This window comes from Gambusia affinis, linkage group LG10 (assembly GCF_019740435.1).
Source record: "Gambusia affinis linkage group LG10, SWU_Gaff_1.0, whole genome shotgun sequence".
Taxonomy (NCBI): domain Eukaryota; kingdom Metazoa; phylum Chordata; class Actinopteri; order Cyprinodontiformes; family Poeciliidae; genus Gambusia; species Gambusia affinis.
Genome location: NC_057877.1, coordinates 731,257 through 753,916, shown reverse-complemented (window position 1 = coordinate 753,916; position 22,660 = coordinate 731,257). Strand labels below are relative to the sequence as shown.

The following is a 22,660-nucleotide window of genomic DNA, read 5'->3' as shown; positions in this document are numbered from 1 at the left end:
GAAGGCTCCAAAGCAGAAATTCAAACTATTGAGCATTAGACATCAGAGGTTGGACGATTAGACATCAGAGGTGTCCAAACTTTTTGTCAAATGGGCCAAAATTTTCAATTGAGACACCTGAAATACATAAAACTTCAGAAAATGAAGCTCCGATGGAGCAGGAGGTAATCATATTTTAAAAAACGGAAGGTCCGTGAAGAGGGAATCTTTCTAACCCAACGCCAAAATTATGAGCTGAATGAACTCTGCAGTGACACTGGAAACCGGTCATCGATAAAGGATGGAGCAGACATGAGAGACTGCGTTGTGGAAGTCAGCGGAAAAAGACAGAAATATAATTTGAGTCTTGTTATATTCTCAATGTCTTCCCATCAAAACCAAAAATAGAATGAAATAAAATCGTTGGAGTCTTCTCACCTAACCTTCTCCCCTTCACAATAATAGTATACATTCTGGTGTGAAATATATATATTATATACGCCACAGCATCACCGTTTTTGCTCCATACACCTGTCATATAGACTGAATATAATTCCATTCAAAAACAAGCTTGACCCCACAAGACCGTTGGGCTTCAGCCGCAAGCAGCAAAGCGCGCCTCCTGCTTGTTGGCCACAGTCACTTCCTGTTCCGATGGGGCGGGGCTTAGATGACGTCAGACAATTACGACATAGGATCCTCAGGGATCCAACCAGGATCACTTACGCCAAGTTTGGTGCCAATTGACCATGTTATTTGAAAGTTATAGCGTTTCGTTTGTTTTGGCAAGTATGCCAAGTTCCCGTAGGGAAGGGGTTTATCTACCTACATACCGAGTATCAGATCTCTGCGACCTACGGTGTTCCCTCTTACGTTAGGGGACGCTGTAGAGTACTTTGGCCACCCCCACTTGATTACGCCAGAATCTGGGAACAATTTTGGTGAGTTTTTGAATGACAAAAGGCCGCGCAAAGTGGCGGAAATTTTTTTTTTTAAAATCGAGAAATCTTCCAAATAGGCCTTGCTTTCGCTTCTCGTGCCTAATAAATTATCTTCCCGGCTCCAACCCACCTGAATCAAATGGCCAGATTTCCTCACCATGCTAACTGGGCCTAATAGCGCCAGAACCTGCTGAGCACTGCTGATTTAAATCATTAGGTGCAGTTCTACCAGCTCTGAAGGCTGTAACTGGATGCAACATTTTTCTTTCTCAACTCATTTGAGAAGTCTGGGAGACTGCTGCCCTCAAACTTCATGAAGAGGGAAGATTAAGACAATGTTACACCAAAATACTCGACAGCTAAAACATTTCTATGAAACCTTCAGAATTCCTTGAGTGAAAGCATTAAAGCCTATCACCTGGATAGCACAACCTTTACACAGTGGTTTGATCCAGATCACAGATACCTCCAACATGAAAAGACAAAAAAACAGAACCAGGAGTTTGTACTGAACAAGCTTTTATTAGGCGAGCTACTCTTTCTTGGCAGCAGCCTTCCTCATGGCTGCCAGGACGTTGCTCAGCTCTTCTCTCTTCCTCTTGGCTCGGATGTGTGTGCCAATCTGAAAATCAAGAGATTTTTTTTTTATTTTTGTACATTATATTTACTACATGAAAAACAACATTCTCACCTTTGTTTAAGGTCAGGATCAGGACACTTGGATTTCTGATCCAAGTCTAAACAAGTAATTGTTTTAGAAAATGATTCTATGCTGGTCAAAAGAGAAGATTACAATTCTTGTCATTTTCTGAAAGGGCAAAATTTGTAATGGCTTTGAAAGGTTCATTCACATCTCTGTTAACTGGAGGAATAAGTTGGGATGCATTTTAACATAAAAACAGCTTCATATTTGTCGAAAATTAACCACTTATGGGTCTCTGCAAGTCTGCTATTTCCTTGGGTTTCCTTTCAAGATATCCGAGGTGTCATCTGCATGTGAAGTTATCAAGCAATCTTTATTTGCACAGTACTATTGCACACTGGAGAGTAACCAAATAAAATAGGCAAAATGGTGAAATAAAAACAATGACAGAATAAAATAAGCAGTAAAAGCAGCAGCCAGCACACTGCTCAGGTCAGATGGGTTATGTGTCTCAGTGATGAAGATTCTGGGGTCAATAAATGATATAAATCCTTTAGCAAAACAAAAACAGTAATGTGAACAAAGGACTTCTTATGACAAGAGACCTGGCAACCCTTCATAGTAATGGCACTATGAGTTAGCCTAGGCTAGTTAGGTCACCATGGTAACTTCTAAGCATATAAATATTACTGGGTAATGTGTTCCACAAGGGTTGTAGCTTCATTATATCTCAGTAAATGAAGTTTAGTCTTACTCCAGCAAAAATCAACTTCTTCTGTAACACTTACAGAAGGTCCAACAAATACACTTATCAGAGAATAGTACACTGCTAAAACAGCTGGGACTGTACATGAGCAGATGTGCAGAAATAACTGCTCTTTATATGTTAGACATGACGTTAAGATCCAGTGATGCTACAGTAGTCAATCTATATTGTTGGCTGAATTTCAAACCAAAATTAAGACAAACACTGGTAACAACGTGACAAAAATGGTCTAAACACTATTGGCAGGAAATCAAGAGTGCCCTTACTGTTATCATCTAAATGGACAGCAGGTAAAATTCTGAATTGGAACATTTATGATATTGATGAAGTGTCCTTTAGGAATGTAGGTGACAAAAATGGAGGAAGGAAAAAAAAAAGACACTACTGCTGCCATGTCTGAAGCAGCAAGGACAGCCCTTCTCACCCTCTTCTTGATGAACTTCAGAGCTCTCTTGTCCTTGGACACCTTCAGCAGCTCCATTGCTCGCCTCTCATACGGAGCAAAGCCACAAACTTCACGGATCGTGTCCCGAATAAACTTGCTGTGTTTGGTCAAACGCTGCAAAGTAACACACAACTGTCAACTTCAAACTAAATCAAGAGCACATTTGTGTAAAAGCATAGCTTTTAAAAATTTAACATGGCCTGCTTTGTATCCATAGAAGTTGATACTTACCCCGCGTCTGCGGCTGTGTTTAGAAGCAGTAACATTTTTGGTTACTGGATGACCTTTGTTGAGGCCAACAGCCATGGGATAACGAATAGCCATGTCTGCAAAAGACCACATGGAAACATCAAAATAAAGCACTTAACAATGAGGGAAAGGACAAGGCTAAACATGGGTCAAATACAGTCAAGCAGCAAAACTCTGAGGTTTCTAAAGAAAAATAATCGAGTCACCGTTTTGATGAATCACAGTTTTAAGGTCATAACTCTAATGGAAGTCAAATTTGTGACATACTCTACTTCATTTTCTACCTCTTATCACCTCAGTATCCGTAATGAGCTAGATGTAGCAGTTGAAACACGTTCCTGGGCCTGTTTTCATTATTTCATGCCGTGTCCAAAGTCAAAGTTCCTAAAATGCGTCGACAATGTGAGTTAATTCAACTGGTTTCCAGAACACCAAAGAGTCATGTGTTCCGATTAGCCTCTTTACTCCACACCTGTTCATATGGGTTTAATTTGAACATCAAATCATTCAGAGAGATCCCTATGTTAGAGAGATTTGCTGTCCCGGTATGCTAGCCAAGCGCTAACGAATATGGTACCTAGCTAAAAAGCTAACGAATCCTTGAATATTACGGTGCAATATTACTCTGAAATAAATAACAGAATTTATGGTTGTGTTTGAACAAAACGGATAAACGAAAAATGGAAGGATGGCAAAGATTTGAATAAGATTCTAGCCACTACTCAGGCATTACAGCAACTTACCTGCTGTCTAGGATGTCGCTCAAACCGGAAAGACTTAAGGCGGGGCATACGTGGGCTCCCGTAGGGAAGCACTAATATTAGCGCCCCCCGGTGGCTTGGAAGTACCATAGTATATCGGCGAGTTTCAAAACCGTAAAAATATATTTTTCTATACCAACAATTAGAGGAACATGTTCTTTCTATGGAGGAACAAAACTTCATATATTCTCACAGACAATAAAACCATGTTGTAATTTAAATGTCACATTTAGAAGAGTTGGGTAAGCTGCTATATATGTGGAAATAGAAATATGATGCTGTATATTGTATTACAACTCTTTAAATCTATTACATATTGAGATTTTTTTTGGGGGGGACAGGGATTCCACCTGCAGTGCACACATAGTTCAATACACAGAAAAATTATTTATTCTTATATAGATATTTTTGGCGCCTCATTTTTCTCCCATCATACCTTGTAAAACCGGAAACACCCTCTGCTTTTGGCGGGGTGTCAGCCATCTTGGAATCACATCACCGTGTGGAGCGAGACTTTACTGTTTCACGCTGCTGCAGCTCATTGATTGCTTTTCTTTGGTCCATCTGGAAAAACCGTTGCTCTGATTCCAACTGAAACCAGCAGACAACGCTCGATTTTCTGTCTTTTAACTTCGTAGTAAAGCAAACTCAGGATTGATCGCCATGGCGACTGTTCGCGTTACTCCAAGCCGAGAAACTGGTCGGCCAGCGGCCTCTACGCCTCTGTCCCCCACCAGGATATCCCGCCTACAGGAGAAACAAGACCTGCAGCATCTCAACGACCGTTTGGCCGTTTACATCGACCGTGTCCGGTCGCTGGAGCTGGAGAACGACCGCTTGATGGTCAAAGTGTCTGAGAAGGAGGAGGTTACAACCAGAGAGGTGGGTGTAAGGACGCTACTGCTGCCCGCGGCTTTGCTTTGACACAACATCTGAATGAGAAGCAAAGAGGCGCGATTAACTGTAACTGTCGGTTAGAGAGGAGCGTTGGTCGGATGCAGGATGGGCTAGAGATCTTTGTGGTGCTAATGATCAGGAAATACAACTGGTTCTCAAACAGAACTGTTGGTCATTGTGCCCAGTTGCTGCTCCTGTTTCAGCCTTAGTGATCACCATGAAAACGGGGACCGAGTGAGCTTGGTGTTTTATCAATGAGAGCCAGCCTGTCCACTCTGACGAAGATTTACCAAACTTCAACAAATCTAGTAACAAGTAATGCTGTAAAAACTAAAATAAATTGAGGAGGTGTTTATTATTTACCTTCAGTTACCATGGACACATTGGTTTGCTATTTGCAAACATATTTCTTATAATGATCAGCAGACCGGTTCTTGTTGAACAGGTTGAATATTTATGCGGTGGACACAGTGGGTCCTTTGCTCCCTGTCAGGCTGCCTGTAGAGGTGCCTGAGCTAAAGGAAGAGACCTGCTGGTGTCCTACATAGAAGATGAAGAGTTTCCTGGGAGTATGGATGGACTCATAGTCAGCTCACTCCAGCATGCACAACAGAAGGCTGGCCTGTAGTTCAGTTGGTCAGAGAATTTCAAATAATGTTTCACATTCATGTTTAGAATTTTTCTACAAAGACATGAAAGTGTTATTGGGAGTTATTGATTAAACATAACTCCCATTTTACCTGGGAGTTATGAATGGTAAAATAAATCTACAGTTCTATTCCTGGTAGATTTGCCTGACAGAACTGCTTCACTGCTGCTGTTTTCTGTGTTTTAGGTAACAGGCTTGAAGGCTCTGTATGAGGCAGAGCTGGCTGATGCTCGGCGGGTTCTGGATGAAACGGCTAAAGACAGAGCCAGGCTTCAGATCGACCTGGGGAAGGTCCAGGCTGACCTGGATGAAGCCACCCGGAGGCAAGTGAAGACCTGCTGCAGCTTCCTAAGGGAAGACATGCAGTAACACTGGGGAATACTGTGATGATTGTATGGCTTGTGATAAAGACATGTCTGACCATGTTTATGTCTTTCTGCTCTGGTATATTCCAAACACAGAGTTCATGCAGTTTATCTAGTAACTCTTCTCTTTGTCCCAACAACTCGGTAGTACTGGAAAAGTTGCATCTGCTGTTTAAAAGATCCAGATGCCCTATAGGCATATTCTGCTGTATTAAACAGTGAGCAGCACACACATACAGCTCCAAAAATAAGAATATTTTGAAAACGTTTTAATATTTGCTGTTCCTCATATTAGAAGTGAAAATTCATCATGGTGCAATATTTCAACCTTTTATTTCTTGTAATTTTGATCCTTATGACTTACAGAATGAAAATGGAATTAATTTGTTTATATTAGAGCCACAGCTAATGATTATTGTAGTAATAGTTTATTCTGATAATGAGTCAATTAATCAGATAAAAAATTGGCTGCACATTAGGTAGATTTTTTTTATTTAATTATGTTATAATGCTAAGAATACTTGCAAATGCAAATAAACAAATAATTCAATTCCTCGTTTTAATGAGACAATAAACTATTTCCTAATATGCAATAACAGCATTCCTTCTAACGTCAAGGAAGAAACATGTGAAAAGTGAAAACCTTTCTGCTGGACTGAACATAGTGTAGAGCTGACATGGGGATTATTTTTTTGGATTAACTCAACTGGACAGCCTAATAAGAGATTATATTTATTCATTCATGTATTTTACAAAATTGGAACCAGGTGAAGCTAAAATTGCTACTTGAGGAGTTCTGGATCCAACATATTAACAGACAAAGATGTTTTTATTCTAACTGAAAACATTACATTTTTTAAATAGTTTTGGCTTACTAACTGCTCTGACTGGATTGTTTCAGCGAATTATCTTTTTTCAGTCTGTAGTCCAGTCAACAATTAACTAATTACTAAATTAGGCAATAATTAACTAAACACTAATGTGTTGACCTTATACATAAACTAGGGCTTCAGCCAATGTATATCTGTATGCATAGTGACACTGTGTACAGCTCTGTTTGAGTTGATGATTGTGAACATTTGAGCATTCTGAGTGAAGGTCTGTGTGAGCAGAGGAAGTTATCTTTAACTGCCTTTTTTTGCTCTCAGTTCCAAAAAGAAGGACAGCGATCTGGCTGCGGCACTGTCCAGGGCCAACGGGCTGGAAGGGCAGCTGAATAAGAGCGAAGCAACTCTTGCCACAGCTTTGAGTCAGAACGCTGCACTCATTTCAGAACTTGCTGATGTAAAGAACCAGCTGGTGAAGGTAGGTACTGTATGGGTCTACATAGCTGTAAAACTCTGCAGCTATGGAGTTTTACACCATAGCTGTAAAACTAGAGAGTGGTGTGCTGATTGACAGCAGAAGCCCAAAGTCTGGTCTGGTAGATGCTAACTCTCTCTAGCCTCCTTGGAATGGCTGCTCTCCTCATTTCAGTGGGACATTCTGGGACTTCAGTCATCAACTTGCTCAGAGGATCTAAGAGCTCATGACCTCTACATTGTTCTGTGAGATTTCATCATGGCCTCATTGACAAATGTTTGAGCCAGAACGTTAATGTAATTCTTATTTTAAATAACTTTTTTTTATTACACTGCGGTTTTTCTGTGTTATTGGAGTCTCATTGAAAATGAATTACGTGTATAAAGTTAAAGAACTCTGATAAATGTTTGTAGTTCCATCTCCAGATTGACCACCAAGGGGTTTGTGTCTGAGTGAGTTGGTTTTATCTACCTGAACCAGGGCTGAGACCATCTATAGCCAACAGGAAAAGTCAATGCTGGTAGCCATGATTGTTAGGTTAATTGGTTTCTCTGAATTCTCCCTAGGTGTGAGTGTGTGTGAATGGTTGTTTGTCCTGTCTGTTTCTGTGTTGCCCTGTGACAGACTGGCGACCTGTCCAGGGTGTACACCAGCACCCCTCCTGACCCCGCTAGGAATCAAAGATATACGGAAAATGGATGGATGGATTTAATAAGGAAACAAATTTATACAAAAATGTCACTGAAACAAAAGATAGAACCCTTAAGGTCCAATTGGCATAATTTATCTGTAAAAAAGTCTGATTTAGGCTCATTCTTGTTTGAAACATTGAACAACCACCCAGTCAAGCTGCATGAATGAAGTCTGAAAATAACTAAAGTAGAACTTGAAAGAAATCCATCCAGCTAGGAGTCAAAAATACTATTAGGAAGTAAGTAATTCTTCCTGTGTATTACCATAGTTACCCAGTCCACACTACTATGTCATAGTCATAGAACACTAGTCATCTAGTGTAAGCTAGCCAGAACTACATTTTTCTTCTGCTTTTCCTACCGGATCAACCCCCATCTGTTCTCACTAGAACGTAATGAAACACCAACACTCCTCTCCAGTCTCTAGCCCTCTACTGTTGGACAATAGTTTTTTGTACTTCTCACCTAAAAAAATGGTTAATGTTGTGTCGTGCAGGCTGAAGATAGCCATGCTGTGGCCAAGCGGCAGCTGGAGGCAGAGACCCTGATGCGTGTGGACCTGGAGAATCGCTGTCAGTCACTCAGTGAGGAGCTAGAGTTCAGAAAAAACATGTTTGACGAGGTAAGTGTGAGCAGCATTAGTGCACGTTTTCTTCTTATTTAAACCATATTTGTTTTCAAGAAGTGAAAGCAACAAACAAAAATTTTAGGTACAGAAAGCAGAATGAACTAGATTTTCTGCATCTGTGACAGAATCCAGAGATGAAGACTTGTTTAAATCATCTAGCAGCATCTAGACAAGAGCTGTCAATTGGTTATGCCTGTCACAATAAACAATAAATCAATTAAATGCATAATAAATTGAAACAAGCTTTATAATTTTCATTTCCATAATTTATCGTTTTCTCTTTTTTTCTCTTTACCAAAAACTGAATTACAAAAGTCTTCAGTCTGGTGCTTTGGTCTCAACTAGCTGTTTATTTATTTATTTTTTTGTTTAGAGAACAATTTTAAATTTGGCTTTTAATTTTAAAAAGACTTCATACTTCATTTTATTTGTTGTTTTGTTTGTTTTGGACGTTAAACACATCTTTCAGTTCCAGAATCTAAAATTTATTGATCTTTGAAAATGTGTTTGTCCATTATTATACCATTACTGTTATATTACTTAAAAATGGTCCCAAAATAATGCTGTCATTTATTTACCACAGCTGTGTTAGATTATATAATAGGCCTGTCATGATAAATGATAAATCAATTAATCGTACGATAAATTAAAACTATCATCGTCATTTTGATTATCGCCTTTATCGTATCTTCTGGCCTTTTTCTCTTCCTGTTGATGACACTGAATGAAAAAAGGCTCAACTCCACTGACCCTCCCTTCCTCATTTCCTTAATGTAATGTCCAGTTTACACTACACCATCTTAGAGCCATTTTCAAAACCTGACAGATCACACATTAGCCAACAGAAATCCTAGTTATAACGGTTCGATTGTGCCGTGTGGTGTCCAACAATGGGAACAAAATAATGGCTACAAGTCCAGTGAACTCATTTTAAAACCAGGCATTAATCAATGCTTTACTACAATCTCCCTGCAGTGCATGTGGCTCTAGTGTCAGTGTAACGTCCTGACTGAATGAAAATCATTAGAATCTATTTATGTCACGTTAATAAAGAACAGCTGAAAAGTTACCGGGTTCATCAACTGGAAGCAATTTCTCTCCAACTCCTCCCCTCCTCATTTCTATATTCTTTGCACCAAATGTTTTCTAAACATTGATGTTGTTTCCACATATCATCTCCAATGTCTGCTGGACTTCGGGTTGCATCTTGTCAACTGTTTGAGATTCCCCTCTGTAATTTCCCCTCAGAAAGGATGGAGGAGAATCCGGCTTTCTGATTGGCTACCTGTCACTTTCAACAGGCTGCGTTAAGCTCCCAGTGGGGAAAACCCCTGATTTAGATCAGAGCGCCACAACGATCTACAGTAACACATCTTAGAACGACCAAAGTTCTAAGATTGCCATAAAGGGAAAATGTAGGTGTGAACTAACATGTAGTGTGAACTATTGCATCAGGTAGTCGATGTTCCATCTTCTCTATTTAAATCTTACTTACAGACTTTATAATCTGCACTCTTTTGGTTGAATCCAGTATTTATTTACACTTTGGTGTTTTTATTCAAGTACATTTTTGTTAATGGAGACTGAGAATCCATTTTATTTTTGTTTTTGGTTGTTTTGTTTATTTTATCAGTTCCAGTGTTAAATGTTCTTTTGAAAATAAAGTGTATCTATCTTTGGCAGGAAATCACATGTATTATTATGTCATTTCCATTAAATCAGTGTAAAAAGGTCTTCAAACAATACTATCATTTATTGCAATAGTTTTTGAGGCAATTAATCGCTCAGCAAAATTTGCTATCAGGACAGGCCTATATTCTAATAACAGTGGTAGCTAATCTTCCAAAATAAACATCAAGGCTCTGTGTATAATGTATCCAACACACAAAGTGAGGGAAAAAAGTGGTTTTGATTCATTCTTTAACCGATTTCTGCATTATTTTTACCTTTGCTTTGGCGCCGTGCACTAAATTAATAACACCTGCATCTCCAGGTTTCATTTGGTCAACAGAATTGCAGCAGCATAGCTATAGATGGCAAATAAAAGTCTATTTGCCCTTCAGCATTGTGGGCATGAGCAAAATTTCCTGATGTAAACATGCAGGAAGATGAAAGAGAAATTCAATTAAAAGGGTTCTAGATTTTATAATAGTTAATTTATCTAGTCAAAAATTGGTGTAAAACTAAGAAGCGAACTATAGAAGTGGATGGAACCTGCTCACAGCAGACCCACAGCTCCTGACAACATGATGGCTATGGATTCATACTCCAACATTGCAGTCATATTGTAAAATGAAATGAATTCTCCAGAATCAGGCTTCTGACAGTGTGTGTCCCTTCAGGAGATGCGTGAGAGCCGCCACCGGCAGGAGCAGAGGATCGTGGAGGTGGACTCTGGAGTCAGGCAGGACTATGAGTTTAAACTGGCGCAGGCTCTGCAGGTAAGCACCTGAAGCAGAGATGAACAAAACATTTAGGGAAGAACTCTAGTGAACAACATTTTAGAATTATTTTCATGTTTTGTCTCACAAATCTTCTCCCATGACTGCTGCTGATTTTCTCATTACATTCTTACTAAACAATTTCCCAGTGGAACTCAATAAAGTATATTCGATTCTATTTTATTGTAAGCAATCAGAGCTTAGGACGGCTGTGTCTGAGGATAGCAGCAACAGCAGAAGAAGAAGCTCTTGGAGGGGAACTGTGTGGCAGACGTTTCCTTACTTAGAGATTTTTTAGTTGCCAGAGAAGTGACCTATAAGTGACCACTGGTGTTGACCCCTTCTAGAGGTTTGAACATGAAGTTCACAATTGCCTGCTGTAGCCCATGACCTCACTCCCACCCTCAGCTGCTGACCAGAGCTTCTGCAAATGTCTGAAAATCAGACTGTGAGAGTCTGCATGGTTAACAACAACCCCCCCGGCCACCCACTTAGTGACTCTGTCTTTATATTTGGTGACATTTTAGACAAAGAAAAACAGCTTTGCAACAATTCCGTGTATGAACAGTGAGCAGCAGCAGCTCTGGTAAACCTGAGAGAAGAAATGATGTGCTCCGTGGGCTCAGTGAGGTTGTTTGGTTGTTTATGCCACTGCTTAATTTTCCCATTAATGCTGGACCTCTTTTACTCCATAATGACTCCCAAACTGAGCTGCTGGTTAAATGCTGAAGGTCTGAGCAGACTGTTGGAACAGAACGCTGAGCTGACTCCCAACTAATACAGCAGGGTAGGATGAGGAGTTTGGTAGTGAAACGTGTTAACATGTGCAGAACCTCAAGGCAGCGTGTTTGTGTGATTTGTCTAGGACCTGAGGAAGCAGCATGACGAGCAGATTTCTCTCTATAAGGAGGAACTGGAGCAAACCTTTAAGGCAAAGGTAACGTAGCAGTCAGCATTCAGCCTGCTCAGTGGAGTCCTGAGCCACAGTGTTGGTGTTGGTCTGCTTCCAGCTGGAAAACGCCAAGATGTCGTCAGAGATCAACGACAAGGCCATGGGCGCAGCCCGCGAGGAGCTGCAGGAATCTCGAACCCGAATGGAGAGCCTGGGCTACCAGCTGGCCGCACTGCAGAAACAGGTACGCTTCACCTCCACACATACACACAGTGTTTCCCCTTGTGGGAACCAGGCTTCGGTCCCCGCAACGTAGTATGTGTCAGGAAAATTGTCTTCACGAGATATAACAAACAAACGCACACGTTTGAGTGGGTATCTCGTTGGGGACTTTCTATTAATTTCTACTGCCTAACCCTTACCCTTATCCTAATCCTAACTATTACATACCTAACCCTAAACAAAACTTAATTCACACCTTATTCTAAATCTAACCCCTGGCCAAAAAACAGTGTTTCCCCTTAGGGTACTTGCCTGGTTCCCGAATAGTTTGTGTCAACAAAATGATCCCCACATGGTATTAGAAACAAATGCACACACATTGCAACAGGCCAGCGATGGGTTCTCCTCCCAGGCTGCGGTGTTGAGGAACCGGCTGTGCTTGCAGGTGTCGGCCTCAGAGGACCGCATCAGAGAGCTGGAGGACATCCTGTCTGCCGAGCGCGACAAGCACCGGCGTGCTGTTGAGGCCAAGGAGCAGGAGATGACCGAGCTGAGAGAGAGGATGAACGCTCAGCTCAGCGAATACCAGGAGCTGCTGGACGTCAAGCTGGCTCTGGACATGGAGATCAACGCATACAGGAAGCTGCTGGAGGGAGAAGAGCACAGGTACTGGAATACACAACATCTGCAAGAAAAGATTATTCCTCCAGGAAGAAACAAATGGCTTTTATCTAAATATTTCGTCTAAAGGGACCGAGAGGCTGCAGTAGTTCACCACTGCTTCATGCTGGGTGAGCTCACTTCCTGTTTGGCTCACCAGAAACCCACCTGATCTTCCTCTGCAAAGGCCTGGCAGTTCTGCCACTTCAATTTCTCTCTACCCCCCTCGTTACTAGGCCTGTTGCGATAAACAATAAATCAATTAATCGCACAATAAATTAAAACTATCGACCTCATTTTAATTATCAGCTTTATTGTTTTTTCCGGTCTTTTTCTCTTTCTGTAGATGACACTGAATGAAAAAAGGCTCAACTCCAGTGCTTTCCACTGACATCTCCCTTCTTCATTTCCTTAGTGTAATGACCAGCTCACACTACACACACTACTTTGGCATTTAGAGCTGTCAGCCGATTGTCGGCCCATTTTCAAAACCTGAGAGACCACAAACTAGTAGACAGAAATCCTAGGTATAACGGTTCCATCGTGCCATGTGGTGTCCAACAATGGGCACAAAATAATGGCTACAAGTTCAGTGAACTCGTTTTAAAACCAGACATTAATCAATGCCTTCCTACAATCTCCCTGCAGTGCATGTGGCTCTAGTGTCAGTGTAACGTCCTGACTGAATGAAAACCATTAGAACCTATAGGGTTCATCAACTGCGTAGCAATTTTGCTCCAACTCCTCCCCTCCTCATTTCTGTATTCTTTGCATGAAATGTTGAATAAACATTAATGTTGTTTCCATATATCATGTACAATGTCCACTGGACTTCGGGTTGCGTCTTGTCAGCTGTTTGGGATTCCCCTCTGTAATTTCTCCTCTAAAAGCACAGAGGGAAATCTGCTCTTTCTGATTGGCTACCTGTCACATTTAACAGGCTGTGTTCATGGACCTTGCCACAGGGGCCGCTTTTCATTGGCTGATGCCCATTCTACGTGGTAGCGTGGCTACGACGTGCGTGGCCGTCTCACAAACACATGCTTCCCGTTAGCTAAGAACAGCATAATGGAAAGGTCTTCAAACAATACTATCGTCTATTGCAATAGTTTTTGAGACAATTAATCGCTCAGCAAAATTTGCTATCAGGACAGGCCTACCTGCAATTAATTGATTTATTGCGACGGGCCCAGCCCCACCCAGCTCTATCTGAGCGTTTCTCATGGGTGTTTGTGGATTTCACAGAGCTGAATAACTGAACTCAAGTGTTCACTGGAAGAGGCTATGACATTCCTCATGTGACCTCTGACCTCTGGGTTTTGGTGGTCCTGTGGGAGTTCTGCTCAGAGGCCTCTTCTGAAGCCCATTGATGTTCCTGGGGGTTCCTGGTGCTTGATGGGACTGAAAGCTGCAGGGCTGACCAGGGTCATCAGAGTCAGCAGAAGGAAACATTAGGATTGAAAACTAACAACTTTTATGACTATAGGTGGTTTAATTAGTGACAAATGTTTTTGGTCTGCTGTGATTATTAAATAATAAACCATTATGCTTTTGTTCAGACTGAAACTGTCCCCAACCCCGTCGGCCCAAGTTACAGTTTCCAGGATATCGGGTTCGTCCTCTTCCCGTTCCTCCAAGAGGAAGCGAGGCGAGGTGGAGGCAGCCGACCTGTCGGAGCTGGCCAAGGGGGACGAGCAGCTGCTGGTGTCTGAGGAGGCCACGGCCAGCGGTGCTGTCACCATATCACCCACCGACATGGATGGAAACGCTGTCACACTCAACAACCAGAGTGAACAGGTGACGCAGGTTAGATCCCCTGGGTTAAGCCGTCAGGGGCTTCACTGACGTCTGGTGTGTTGCAGGACCAGCCTCTGGGCAACTGGAGGCTGAAGAGGCAGGTTGAGGATGGAGAGGAGGTCATCTACAAATTTTCCCCAAAGTTTGTTCTGAAGGCTGGCCAGTCCGTTACGGTGAGCTGAGCTGAACATGCTCAATTAGGAAGACAAAATGTTTCTCTGTCTGCTGTAGGCTGAGGAAACTACTAGTAAACACAGACGATCCAAACCATTTACAACTCCTAGTTTAAGGAAAAAGTCAGATTCATAAACCACATGAACAAATGTCCCCACAGGCCTGTCACCATATCGCATTCTGCTAGACCATAAATTGTCCCAGAAGTTGTTGGAATAAATAATAATACGGTTTGGAGACTATTATCAAGTAATATAAAGGCAATGGCATAATATTGCAACAACATATTCTCAAAGATCAATAAACCTTAAATCCTAATAAACATTTCACACTGGAACTGGAAGATGTGCTAAATATATTAGGATATATATTTAGGATTACAATATCTGTTTATTAATCTGTTTCAAACTAACAAACAGAAACCACAAATAAAATGAATTATGTGTCTGTAAAAAAAAAAATTGTCCTTCAAAAGATCGGCCAGTTGAGACCAAAACACCAGACTGAAGGATTTTATCATCCAGTTTTTGGTAGAAAGAGAGAAACCATCATCCAAACGACAATGATTGAGTTTGTTTTAATTTATTATGTGATTAATTGATTTGTTGCAACAGGCCTATGTACCCATAATACAATGTTCTACTATGTTCATGGATTCAGCAATTTTTGCATAATGAAAGGAGCATGAGAAGGAGGAACAAGTTTTGTTTGGTTTTGAATCTGAAATAAACATGGAGTTAATTATCTATCTCTGAAATCACATTTAAACAGCCAGTAAATATGAAGCTTAGTGATTAACCAAACATGTCTGTCTGCAGTCAGCAATGGCTTTCCTGTTTAAAATTACACAACCCACCCAAGTAAACCATAATAGTGGACACATTGGTGGTTCTGCCCACAGGTGTGGTCTGCTGATGCTGGTGTGACTCACAGCCCACCCACTGACCTGCTGTGGAAGAGCCAAGCTTCCTGGGGAACAGGAAGTGTCATCATCACCTCTCTGACTAACGTGGATGGCGAGGTAAAGATGTCTGACCCACTTCATGATATCCATTACTGCCTAAGGTGTGTTGGCTGTGTGTGTCGATAACAAACCAAGATGCTTCATTGTTGTGTTGACTGAGCAGGAGGTCGCCCGCCGCAGCGTCACCAAGACTCAGGTGGAGGTTGAGAACGGAGATGGGACTGAAGAGGAAATGGCTCAGAAGGTGATTCTGTAATATGTTAAGCCTAAACGTGTTGCATGCAGAGCCTGGTAACCTTGGTAACCTTGACTCTGAAGTGTGACCTGTTTCATTATTAATTTTTTGTTGTGGATTTTTTGTTTGCTACCATTTCATCTTTTCTGACTTAATATTTCTGTTCTGTTTTCAATAAATGGACATCTTTGTCTTTTCCTCAACAGGTCAAAGTGTCATCTAGAGAGTGTGCCATCATGTGAAGTCCTCTGGTGATATTAAAGCCTGGGAGCTTCTTATCGCTTTACTCACTTTTTTTATATGTATTTTTTAAATTGAAAGACACTCGGATGTTGTTCATCATCTGATGATGTTTTTTGTTGGTCCAAGAAATCCTCCGTATAGAAATGAGGTTTCTCTTCCCCAAAATATAACCAGTAAAACCAGTGGATCTAGAAGCAGTGTTCCAGTGCACATCCCCTCATTAATTTCAGATTTAGTCCTAAATGAGTGAACCTATTATTTTTTAATGATTCTTTTTTGATCCTCTACAACTGACAGGAGGTTGAAACCTAAAAGACGAGCTGAGCTCAGCTCAGAGTTTTTCCTTTGAAAACAACACTTCCTTTCATCTCTTAAACACAAACACTGTTTAGATTCACATAAGGTAGAAGGAGGACAGATGGAATAATGCATAATGCTGTTTTCAGGGATTTGTCAGCTTAACATTCCCCTGCCATCAGTCCTCAATACTCTTTTATCTTTATTCTGTTACTTTTTCTGTCATTTATTCCAAATATAAATCGGTTCATTAGATGATCAACAAATTCAACATTTCTGTATGGAAATGCTTTTTAAGGTTTAGAATCTTGATATTAAAGCATATACCAATTCTAACTGGTGATAAATATAGATTTCTGCATAAGGACAAACAGCCGGCGTAGATTTGGTGTCATTTAAACTCCATGTTAGTTTGGCCAGAATGTATTTGCTGCCATTGACTGGTTTGTAGTGAGAGAAATGGATCCAGTGTGTGTTTATTTGGCTATTTTGAGCATGTGAAACACTAGGAGGAGTGTTTGCCAGTTGTCAGTACAGGAACACGCAAATTATTTTTTTTAATTTTTTTTAAATAATTTTAAAAAATTATTTTTCTAAAGTCAGCTTTTTTCACCCAGTTCTTAAGAGCACATGGGATGAAAGCAAGAACAGATTTTAAAACTCATATTTTCAGAATAAAGTTACTCACAGCCATACATGAGTAACTTTATTACTCATGTATTACTCATGTAATAAAGTTACTCATGTAACTTCGCCAGGCGGTCCCCCTTCAGCCGCCTGGTAAAGGGGGACTATATATTGGGTCTCAGTTTTTATCTCCATAGCAATCAGACAGTAAAATTCTGACCTGTTGCCTCCTCTACCTCACATCAGCTCTTCCCTTCATCTCCAGTTTAGCAGCTTGTGTACCTTCAGGCTAGCTTAAGTTACTAACTATGATCATATGTAAGCTTTCTGTAGCTCAGTGTGCTGTTGAACTGGGAGAAATGGGACTGTGCATTTCCACTGTGCATTCTCTGATCTTTGGGCTCACAGTAACAGGCAGCCATGTTGGCCCCATGACACTAAGAGCATTTAGGAATGTCTTTGTCTTCAAACCCTTGGTTTTAGGTGTTTTTGGACAATGTCCAGAAATATCTGCTGACACTAGGTTTGTCTTAAGGAAGACAAAGCTAGCATCGGCTCTCTTATTCTAAGCTACAAAACATCACAATGTCTGGAGGCTATCTAGTAGAGAAGGCCACATGTCAGTACTATGGTGAGTTATTGCCTGTTTGTTTCCTGCCACTGACCAGGCATAACTAACATGTCTTCCTGGTGTCCTCTCCACCATACGCTACATCAGAAGTTGATTGGCTTTCAGAATAAATCACTTACCATATTAAAAGGTCTTAGCATCAGTGATGAGCTGTGTTTGAAACAGTTTAAGGGACTGCCATTTCTCTTTGAGAAGAGAATCATGTTGGTCTATGTTTTCTCTCCCAGCTGCTTGGTGTTAAATACAAAAGCAGCAACTTGCTTTAAAGCCGGTCATCTTCAGTCCAGTCCATCGTCGATCCCTGGATAGGAAGCTCCTATGATGCAGTGATTAAAGTGATAATCACCCATACTAGTTACTGTAGTACATGAGAAATATATGATTTGGTTTGAGGTATTTTAGTAACTGACTTTTTCATGTGTTGGAATGCTGTGCTTTATAATGTTAGCTTGGTTTTTATTTTATTTTAAGTTTGTGATTTTGTAATAATTGTGTTGATATTTACTATGATAATTGAATTGGGAGTTTTGTGATGAACTGTTTGTAGGTTGTTGAACCAGCACTGTTAAGCAGAACCTGAACATGTAGCCACAGAGATATGAAAACTAGCCTGATCTGAGAACAGCAGCTTATCAGCAGAGCGCCACCACCTGGCTGTTGCACATGCTACAGTCTCTGGTAGATGAGTTCAAGCTGACTGTTTCACAATAGATAATTAGATTTTATGGAGAAAGTTTCAAGTGTCACATTTTAAGAGGCACATTTGCCTTTCACGTGAGATATGACATAACTAAACACCAATTCTTTTATCCATAATGACCTGGTAACCTGCTTTTTTACATACAATAAAGATTTTACATTTAATTTATGGGATTACTTGGTTTTTTTATATAAGGTTTTATAAAGTACTTGCAGGTTTTAGTCTAGATCAGTGATGAGAATACTGTACAATTCTCAACATGTTTGATTATCATATTTGTTGCCCTTTCATTTTTAAAACACTGTTCATTGTTCAATACATTTTATTTAGCAACTTTCACTAGTAAAAATTACAAAGTGCCGTTTTAGGATTCTTTTAAGTACAGTGCTCCCAGTTAATCCAAAATATTAATAAGCCTCCAAAAATAAGAAAAATATATATACATGCACAATTTTACAACTTAAACAAAAACAGTTTTCTGTCAAACCTTAGTATTTTCATCTGAATAAGAATTCAAATCTTTCAATAAACATTTCTGACATTAATAAAAAAAATTTTAAGAGATTAATATGGCCATCCATTTCCATAACAATGATGGGCTTTCCATTTGTGAAGCCCAAAGGTTTTTGGTCTGTTGATCAACTTGCTGTGCAGCAGCAACCTAATCTTCTTCACTGGAAGTCTCCCACTGAAGAACCGTCAAAGGTTCTTAACTGGGTTCAGGTCAAGTGAGGTCAGTAGTGTTTCATCCTTTTCCAGCCAGCCATTCAGAGAAGGACTTGAATGCATGTGATGCTGTGTTGTCCTGCACGAAAATCTTTTTTGTTTGTTTAAGGCACAGACTTCATTCTGAACCACTAGGTGAAGGAAATATATTCTAAAAACCTTCAATAGTTTCTAGAATTGAGTTTGAGTCCATCTTCAACATGGAACCTAAAATATAACAATGGTCATTAGGATTATGGCTGAGTCACTCAAGACTTCATGCAACATGATCCAGGAAGATGAGAATTCTGTACAGAAAGTGAAACATAATGTTTAACTGCAGGAAAGCAGAATTAATGAGTCTTGGACAGAAAAAAACACCATAAGACCTTTTGAATCTCTAAAGAAAGAAATCATTTGGTGTACGTTATAAGATTATCGTTATTGGATGGAAACTTGGTTACTTTAAATAATTTAGTTGGGTCTTCGAGCTTGCTTGTTCAAATTCATATTCTTATCAGGTGGTGGAAATCCTCCAAATTGATGTTGGGGAAACCGTCATTACAAAAGAAGACTTGCGGTGGATTGTAAACCCATTATGCAGAGCCCTTCTAGAAAGGAAAAAAAAAACCCAACACAGACATGTAGTCGTGGACCCGGAAGTTGATCGACAGTGACGAGTGGAGAAGATTGAAGCGGAATCTAAAGTTGACAGAGTAGAATCGACACAAAAATCGCTGATCTAGGGTAGTTGGCATAAAACTGGTTTGTGACTGGACTGCTATGGCGTCTCAGGTTGAGGATGATGGAGATGATGAGATGGATTTAGGTGACTGGACTTCTGTGCGTGGTAGTAGAGGATCGGGAAGAGAGCGAAAAGAAGCTAACTTGACAAAGACACAAAGTAGCAAAAGGAGTCTTGAAGGAAATAGTTCAGATGAAAACGACGTAGTTTGCAAGAGGATAAGGAGGAATCTAAGCTAATTATAAAGTTTAGGAAGGAGGATGAAGGTATTCAACTCAGTCCGTTGGCTCTGTCGAGAGAAATAAAAAAGAAGTTTGGAGAGCTGTCATTGGCTAAGAACCTTAGAGATGGGAATCTGTTGGTTACAGTGACAAATGAAGAACAGAAAAACAAAGTGATGAACACCCAGAGCATTTGTAAAAAAATGATTACTCAGATAAAATTTTGGGAGAGGATAAAGTAGTAAGAGGGGTGATCACAGGTATTCCAATGGGGGAAGATTTAGAAAAGTTCATACACAGTATTTATGGAGGAGAAGTCAGCAAAATTAAAAGATTGATGAGAACAGTGGAAGGTGAAAGAGTGGAAAGTCTCTCAGTAATGTTAGAGTTTCAAACAAATGTTCTTCCTGAAAGGGTAAAAGTCGGGTGTATGTGCTTTCCTGTATGGCAGGGGTCTCAAACTCCAGTCCTCGAGGGCTGCAGTCCTGCAACTTTTAGATGTGCCTCTGCTGCACCACACCTGAATAGAATAATTCAGGCTCTGGAGAACTGATCTACACAAGGTGGAGGTAATTAAGCCATTTCATTCCAGTGTTTTGTACCTGTGGCTCATCTAAAAACTGCAGGACTGCGGCCCTCGAGGACTGGAGTTTGAGACCCCTGCTGTAAGGCAGGGTAATCAATATACTCTTTGATTATCCCTCCTCCTCTCAGGTGTTATAAATACCAGAGATATGGACACATCGCAGCAGCATGTAGGGGAAAACAAAGATATCCAAAGTGTGGAGGAGAGCATAATTGTGATGAATGTAAAAATGGGAAGGAAAGTTGTAATTGTGGAGGGCAGCACAGACTGACTTATGGAGGATGTGAGGTCAGAAGAAAAGCAATGGAAATGGTTTTTTATAAGGAAGAGAGTTGATGAAAAAATTAACTTAAAATTATATGGTCAGGATTTGGAAAGAATTAAACAATTTAAATTTCTTGGGATGTGGTTTGATGAAAGAATGACACGGGGTGCTCACATTAAGAAAATAATCAATAAACGTAGGAAGGTATTAATTATAATGAGGTGTTTAGTTGAAACAGAGCTGATAGAAATTCATTAAAAGCAATTTATACTGGATTAACTAGGTCAGTCGTGGATGATGGATGTATAGTTTATAACTCAGGAGCAAATACAAACCTTCATAAGTTACATGTTATCCAATATCAGGCTTTAAGAAAATCTACTGGTTCTTTTAAAACATCTTCAGCAGCAGCATTACAGATTGAAATGGGAGAAATGCCTCTTAAAGTTAGAATGGATCAAATATCTTTAAACTGCTGGTCAAATTTACAGGGACAAAGAAATGATCATCCAACATTAGAGGAGCTTAAACTGGATGGGAAAATAAAGATTAAAGAGCTTTGGCTGGGTAATAAACTATATGATATATATAATATATAATAAACTATATAACAATATAATAAAATAATTTAAATCAGTTAGATAAATGTCAGACTGTTCATTACATGCAGTTCCACCTTGGATACTTCCTGATGCCAAAGTTGATTTTTCATTATTAGAAAAGAAGAACAGAGACAAATGTCACATTATGAATAAATATATAGTACAAGAAAACATAAATAAATATTATAACTATATACAAATATACACTGATGCATCAAAGATTCACTTAATAGGGTAGGGATAACATTTATTGTGCCACAGTTTCAAATTAAAGTAGGGAAAAGGATTAATGACAGAGTCTCTGGGTTTATACAGAAGAAATGTTTAGCAGTTCAATTGGGTGGAAGAGGTCAGAACAAATCTATCATTTGTTCAGATTCTAGTTCTTCATTAGTCAGTTTAATCAGTCAGACAGTAGACCAGATATATTAATGGAAATACAACAAACACTTTACAGAATCAATATGATGGGTTAACAGGGTTCCAGCACATCAAGGGTTTAAGGGGAATGAAATGGCAGACAGGATGGCTAAGGAGAGTACCAACCTGGTAAGGATAGATATTAATGTTAGTTTTAGTACACCAAAAAGAAAGGGTATAATTAAACAGAAAATAAAAGAGAGGTGGCAAAAGTTATGGGTAGAGGAAAAGAAAGGAAGGTGGTTTTAAAAAATCCAAAAGACAGTAGGACAAAAGAGAAGAACGGAAAGAAACAGAAGAGAAGAGATAATTATATTAATTATTTCAAGACTTAGAATCGACACACTGGACTGAATAGATCACTGTTTCTGATAGGGAAACTTCAGACAGGGAAATGTGACTGTGGGGAAGATGAAACAGTGGAACATGTTATTTTAAGTTACAGGAGTTATCTGTATCAGAGAAACAAGTTAACAAGAAATCTTAGTAATATGAAAATGAAATTTATTTATTTATTTTTTTTCAAACATTTTTATTAGTTTTGTGTTTTCACAAACAAAAAAAATTTTTTAAATTGTACACTGTGCAAGCAGTTACCTTACATGAATATGGGACACAAAACAAAAACAACAGAAGAAAACAAACAAACACAAAGGGCAAAATAAAATAAAATAAAATAAAATAAAAATAAAATAAATAAAAGGAAGCCGCCATACAATGTCACATTCCAGTTATATCATGTCTCCAGTGGTTTGAAAATGAAATTTGATATTGTTGATTTACTGCAAAAGGACTCTGGAAGCAGAGGATATAAGGCTATATTTGATTTTTGAAACAGAGTAAGTTGTATAATAGGATATAGTTTCTCTTTATTTTTTTTATTTTTATTTTCTTTTGTGTGTGTGTGTGTGTGTGT

General features: G+C 39.6%; 2 protein-coding genes across 4 annotated transcripts; one reads left to right on the top strand and one right to left on the bottom strand.

The window, feature by feature from the left end:
• Positions 1–1,422: 1,422 nt before the first annotated feature.
• rpl36 (ribosomal protein L36) lies at positions 1,423–3,867 on the bottom strand. 3 transcript variants are annotated; one of them, XM_044128970.1, is made up of 5 exons: positions 3,496–3,777; positions 3,318–3,407; positions 3,006–3,100; positions 2,754–2,888; positions 1,423–1,542 (listed from the first exon to the last, which is right to left on the bottom strand). In XM_044128970.1, exons 3-5 carry the CDS (start codon positions 3,096–3,098, stop codon positions 1,453–1,455), a joined length of 318 nt encoding a protein of 105 aa, XP_043984905.1. In that variant the 5' UTR covers positions 3,099–3,100; positions 3,318–3,407; positions 3,496–3,777; the 3' UTR covers positions 1,423–1,452. The 3 variants fall into 3 exon arrangements, with proteins under 3 accessions (XP_043984905.1, XP_043984904.1, XP_043984903.1); XM_044128969.1 differs by having other exon boundaries at positions 3,308–3,407; positions 3,496–3,775; XM_044128968.1 differs by lacking the exon at positions 3,318–3,407 and having other exon boundaries at positions 3,767–3,867.
• A 360-nt stretch (positions 3,868–4,227) lies between these two features.
• Positions 4,228–18,364, top strand: lmnb2 (lamin B2). The gene is made up of 13 exons (XM_044128966.1): positions 4,228–4,666; positions 5,517–5,653; positions 6,844–7,000; positions 8,186–8,311; positions 10,660–10,758; positions 11,624–11,695; positions 11,769–11,894; positions 12,318–12,538; positions 14,092–14,329; positions 14,395–14,502; positions 15,405–15,524; positions 15,631–15,711; positions 15,909–18,364. The coding sequence occupies exons 1-13, from the start codon at positions 4,448–4,450 to the stop codon at positions 15,942–15,944; spliced, it is 1,740 nt and encodes a 579-aa protein (XP_043984901.1). The 5' UTR covers positions 4,228–4,447; the 3' UTR covers positions 15,945–18,364.
• Positions 18,365–22,660: the final 4,296 nt, after the last annotated feature.